Source organism: Cornus florida, unplaced genomic scaffold (genome assembly GCF_030987335.1).
Source record: "Cornus florida cultivar Cherokee Brave unplaced genomic scaffold, ASM3098733v1 CherokeeBrave_3.0.0_Hap2_Chr05, whole genome shotgun sequence".
Lineage (NCBI taxonomy): Eukaryota > Viridiplantae > Streptophyta > Magnoliopsida > Cornales > Cornaceae > Cornus > Cornus florida.
This window is the reverse complement of record NW_026775575.1, coordinates 76,214,937-76,221,177: the sequence shown is the minus strand read 5'-3', so window position 1 is coordinate 76,221,177 and position 6,241 is coordinate 76,214,937. Positions and strand designations below refer to the sequence as shown.

General features: G+C 31.6%; 1 protein-coding gene across 1 annotated transcript; it reads right to left on the bottom strand.

Moving 5' to 3' along the window:
• Positions 1–377: 377 nt before the first annotated feature.
• On the bottom strand, positions 378–2,058 carry LOC132306917 (probable inactive patatin-like protein 9). The gene is made up of 2 exons (XM_059804517.1): positions 848–2,058; positions 378–756 (listed from the first exon to the last, which is right to left on the bottom strand). Exons 1-2 carry the CDS (start codon positions 1,775–1,777, stop codon positions 547–549), a joined length of 1,140 nt encoding a protein of 379 aa, XP_059660500.1. The 5' UTR covers positions 1,778–2,058; the 3' UTR covers positions 378–546.
• Positions 2,059–6,241: the final 4,183 nt, after the last annotated feature.

Sequence of the window (6,241 nt, the reverse complement as noted above, 5' to 3'; positions counted from 1 at the left end):
TTGTTCCACATCGAATTCGAATAGAAAAGTGATTGGACATAAATAAGTAGGTATGTAACACTACCGAATAGCTTGAACTTTTAGGTAAATAAGCAAGTGCTCACCATGTACAATTGGTATCAAAATAAGACACAATTCTTGTGCGCAGCAAATTTGGTTTTAGCTTGAGCTTTACATTAGCCTATATCAAAGTTTTGTTTTTGTTTTTACCTTTATTTTTTATTAGGTAAATATTGACTCACTGGGAGTTGGAATCTTTTCCCTTTATTTTGATTCGGGATAAAATATACAGTCGGTGATAAGTTAGCCGATGGAAGTTCCGATTCAGTTTCTACAACAAAGTTTCAAATTTGTTAGGGAAAAAAAGAGAAGTGAAATTAGTACTGAACAGATCACTATTATTGGATATTAACTATAGAAATTGTGATACTTACTAAAATAAAATGAAAAAAGAAAAAGAAAAATAAAAAAACAGAGACAGTTAACATCAACTGGGTTGTACTAGTAGTAACTAAACAAATGGTGAACCAAACCTAAAGCCTAAACCTAACGGCCATTATCAAGAAGACTAACGGCGTTTTCCTTGCGCGGACTTTCTGGTAGACTACTCTTTCCGTAAGCAGCGAGCCTTTTCACGAAGCTCTCAACTCTCTGCCCATTCGTCTCCGTCAGTAACCGTTTCCCCCCAAACGGCAGTGACTCCACACCTCTCTCTTTCAGAATCTCCTCCGTACTCCCCGTTACGCAACCGTTAGCCTGCAAATTAACGCCGTCAGTGATTCCCTTATTAAAATCTTTTTTAAAAAAAATGATGAAACAAAATTAATCACAATTAAGTTGTATTCACCTGAATTCTAACGTAATCACTACGATTCCAACAGAAGGCGTTGCCTAACATTTGGTCTATGGTCTCGGAGACGCCGTCAAGAGCAATCCCAACGATGGACGACGTGGAACACTCGCCGTTACGACGGGCACTCGGCTGAGACGGACTCGCTAACGGGCCGTTACCTAATGAAAGGACTAACAGGTCCTCGACTCCGTTAACGGAGGGGAAATCACGTTTGTTGTGCAACACGTGAGTGACGGCTGCGGCGGTGGGGTTGTTCATGACGAGACCGCCGTCTACGGCCAAGCAAGAGGTCTTTCCGTCGACGGAGGTCAGGCTAAACGGCTTGAACAAGGACGGAGTCGCTGACGTGGCACGGCACACCTTCCAGAGCTCGAAGTCGAAACTAGGCGACTCGGACGCGTCGGCTCGGGAGAAAACGAACGGCGCGGAGCTGTTGAGATCGAAGCAAGGGATCAAGAGAGGCTTACACGTGTCCTTCAACGTCAACACCTGGCCGTCTTCTCTCGTCAACGCCTCCTTCAGCACCTTATCGATGCTTTTGCCGGAAAACATCCTTCGTCGGCGAAGTACTCCAACTTGCTTGATTTTGAACAGCTCCGACTGCTTTTCGGCGACAAATCCGACTGCTTCCTTGGCGGTGAAGAGAGGACGGCCGTGTCCGTCGTCGGCGGTCAGCATTGCGGCAAAGATAGCGCCGATTCCGGTTCCTGTTACAATATCAAAGAAATCGACGACGCGAGATTGAGAATCGCCGGTTTTAGCTCGGATCTGGTCTTCGAGGTGGATCAAGGCTGCTCCGGCGACAATGCCGGTTGTTCCGCCGCCATCGATGCTGAGAATTCGCGTTTGCCTGCCTTCGCAGTGGTAAAGCCACTCCTTCTCAAGTTTTGAGAATATCTCCAACGTGACCTTACTAAGCTCCATCACACAATCACTCTGTGTTTCTCTCACTACAGTTGTGTATAGAGAATTAAGAATTAACAAAGAGAGTTGATTTGGTGAATTTGAAGCGATACCGATCTTCACAGATTCTGAGGTAGAAGAGTGAAGGTGAGAAAGTCACGCTTTCTTGTTGAGAGGTATTAATGGTGAAGGATTGGCTTTCTCTCTCTATAACTGTGAATCTTTCTCTCTCTAGAACAGTCACACCTTCTTTCTGTACTGAATAGTACTAGTGAGGAGTGTGGGAAGAGGTCTCGCGGGAGGTCGTATAAATACGCGCGGAATCTTTTATTTATGGTCGCTCGCAATTTTCAATGTCGTTTATTACGGTGTACTGTATGGTACTGTACTCTCTTTAGTTTCTTTTTACTGATTTACTGTTATCTTTCACTGCGGGTATTTTTAGCAACTATCCTATGGAACTGGAAATGTCATGGTTGTATTGTATGCATTTTGTTTTTACGTCATTGTTTTATTTAAAATAAAATAATTTATTCTATTGTGTTTTTTACAATAATAAAAAATTTATTTGGTAACACTTATTTGTTGTTGTAAGATTTTTTGAATCAAAAATAATAAAACATGTGCTGGTCTAAAAATATTGCAAGTTTTAAAAATATATTGGTTAATTTAAAAATATCATTTAAGAGTTTTATTTATTATTTTTTCTTTCAGCTATTCTCGTTGCTATAGTAGTGAAACATGTAAAAATACAAAATTGATGTTCTGACTTTTGACCAGTATTCACAAAAAGGCACTGTGCAAAATAAAATATTTTTTTATCAAATGCTTTTTTTCATTGTTCACAGCTACACAGTACGATAAAAATAAAAATACCAAAATAAAAACGCGTATACCCTATATATATATATATATATATATATATATATATATATATATTTACAACAATTATGTAAAGAGTCCCTCTACAAAGACTTGACCGGCAAAGAATTATTTACATTCAAGCGTATGTAATATTTGATTGTTCAAGTTTTCTTTACTCTTTAATTAAGTGTAAGTGTGTTTGGTTTAACTTATAAATAAATAAATGGGCTAAAATCATAAAATTTTTGTTATTTTTAATTTTTTATTATAAAATCTTAAATATCTTTCAAAAACTTCAATACTATTACAAAGTTATCACATTACCCCAATTCTATTAATGAATCGTTAAGGGCTCATTGAATGACTAAATTACCATTATGATATTCTACTTTATTTAAAAAGCAAAAATCGATATTTTAAAAATTACAAAATTATAAGAAACATGAATATTTTAATTTAGTTCATTTAATTTAAATAAAAAAATCTTTTGTAGAATTCTCGATTTGGTAAACAAAAAACTAAATAAGTCGTTAAAATATCATTATTTATTTTATTTTTTAAAAAAATTGAATCATTTTTATACTTCAAAAAATTGACTAATTACTACACAATTTAAATATAAAATTGACAACAATTAGGATAGCTAGTAATTTTTTTCAAATATGTTTAAATGGCAAACTAATATATTTTATATAGTCACTAAATTTTGAATAAAATTCTAATTACAAAGTTTAATTCTTATTTTGAAAAATTATATACATAAAAAAAAAACGATTAATTCAAAACTCAATTGGAAGAAGATTTTTAAAGTTAGATTTATTGTATTTCTAAAAATAAATAAAATGGAAGGCCTCATCTGTGTTTAAAAAGGAAATGCATAATTTGATGTTAATTTTTTTAAAAATATTCTTTGAATGTCTTTAGTCATAAATTATTTTAAATTTTAATTCAAACATTAAAATTCAATCATTTTTATTAGTAGATGAGTAAACGTCCGCTTCTATTATTTAATATGCTTAGGGTCATTTTTTTAATAACAAAAAAAATGTAACACCACATGGTTGACACGTGTTTTTGCAGAAATAATTCTATTATTAAAAATATTTTGTCAATGTAAGTAAGCAGCACGCTCTATTTTAACACCCCAAACTAAAATTGGGACAATATAATAAATTTGTAATAGGGTTGAGTGTTTTTAGATTGATGTATTTGGTGCTGATAAAAAGTTAACATCATATGTGTGATTGGTATTAAATTAGATAGCAAAAATGCTAGCGACATAATCTTTCACCATTGGGCACCATGTTCTTTTAACTATTTAATGCAACTGTTTTTTGATAATCATATATTTCTTTCAAAGTTTTTCATAAACTTAGGGATCCCTTTTAGTGAGGTATTCAGTTTTTAACTCTTCGTTAATATGGCGACGAAGAAAAAACATGTCATTTGCTTTATCTTGTAATGATGTATCATTCTTTTTTTTTTTTTTAATTGTATTTCCAAGACCCATGGCATCTAAATGGATCTAAACATCCAGAATCCAAGATAAATAAATTTTGTCAGAAATATCCAAAGTCACGAATTCCATTTTTGTCAAGTTTGACGTTTTTAGAATAACTAGATATGACAATAATATAAGAACACAATTTAGCATAATATATAAATAAACTATATCTTAATAATAAAATGGCATTAAGTGAAACAACAACATAATATAATATAAACTATTATAATCACAGTATAATTAAATAATAAAGGCAGTAAAACCATCCATAGTGAATAAATTATTAAACAATAAAGGCGGTAAAATCAACCATAAATCATTAAATGATAAAGGCGGTAAAACCGACCGTAAATAATAAAAGCGATAAAACCGACCATGATTAATTAATCATTAAATAATAAAGACGGTAAAATTGACCATAGTTAATAAAATATAAAGACGGTAAAATCGATCATAATTAATAAATTATTAAATAATAAAAGCGGTAAAACTGATCATAATGTGAGCACATATATCACTTAAGTGAACAACTTAATTCATGAACAATAATAAATAAATAAGATTTTCTTATCCTTTGAAGTAAGAAATACTATTTTATTCAGTAAAACAACTAAACCTAACAATTTATCAAAACTAATATCGCATATATAGTTGAGATAAAAATAGGGAAATAAAGTTTCTTGTTCAAATCACAAGTGGTTAGAGAGTTGTGCTCATAATGTATTATAGATATACCAAGAAGAGAGAGAATTAAACAAAAATCAAGGAACAATGAGGCACAAAATAATAAAGTGAAAAGTTTTCTTTTATTCACTTGTCAAGTACATCTATCAGGATATATGTATATATATAGCTTAAAAAATGGGTTTTTTTTTTGTAAGTTAATTAAGAAACTTTTTCTAAAAGTCAGATAACGACCTTCCTTTATAAGCTAAGTAATGAACTTCTTGTAAGTTAATATTTGAGATAAATATGATTGAATTCCACTTATATATATATATATATATATATATATATATATATATTATAAACAGGGACGGAGCCAATTAAGGTCTAGGGGGGCACGTGTCTCCTGAGTTGGCCAACAACCTATAATATATGTGGTAATTTTAAAAAAAAATTTTACATAAATGAAAAAATTTATATAGTGCCCCCCTCAAATATGTAGTTCCTAAAATTATATTCTTATATTTTTTTTAATTTTCTTTTTTACTCTTCACATTCTCTAAATTTTTTTAATAGAAAAAGTCAAATTTTTCTTCCCCAATTGAAACTTTTTAACTATTTCTTAATTTTATAGTTGTTATATATATATATATATATATATATATATATATATATATGTACTCCGTATTATTTTTTTTTATAGTGTGTCCCCTCACTTGAAATCCTGTTCCGTCACTTGTTAAAGACACAATTATTTGTAAAAAATATGTATTATAAGATCTACATCTAATTGCAAACGCAATTCAAAATATCAAATATTAAGCAAATAAAAAAGTTAGTGGTCACGGTCCCTATTGATGATAGATGGACGTGTTTGGTGCAGATAAAAAGTTAAGAATATTTATTAAAGGGGATTGAAAGCGTAACCAAAACACCTCATATGTGTGATTGGTATTAAATTAGGCAACATAAATGCTAGCGACATAATCTTTCACTATTGGCCACCATGTTCTTTTTACTATTTAATGCAGTAAATTCGTTGCGGGACTCGCACCATCCAATAATGGGTGGGATAAATTCCAATAGGTTGATTTAGGTCATAGATTTTAAGGCAGGCAAATATTAAAAGAACAATAAGGAACCTTTGTGTAATTAATTAAAATGGGAAAGTTAAATAAGGAACAGTAATGATATTCTTTTAATATTTGCCTGCTTTAAAATCTATTACCTAAATCAACCTATTGGAATTTATCCCACCCATTATTGGATGGTGTGAGTCCTGCAACAAATTTACTGCATTAAATAGTAAAAATAACATGGTGGCCAATAGTGAAATATTATGTCGGACCCTTTAAAGTATGGCATAATCTTTCATTGCTACATGTAATTCTCCTATACTACAACACTGGTTTAACTAATTATTGATTTTTTTTTTTTTTTCTTTTTTTCTT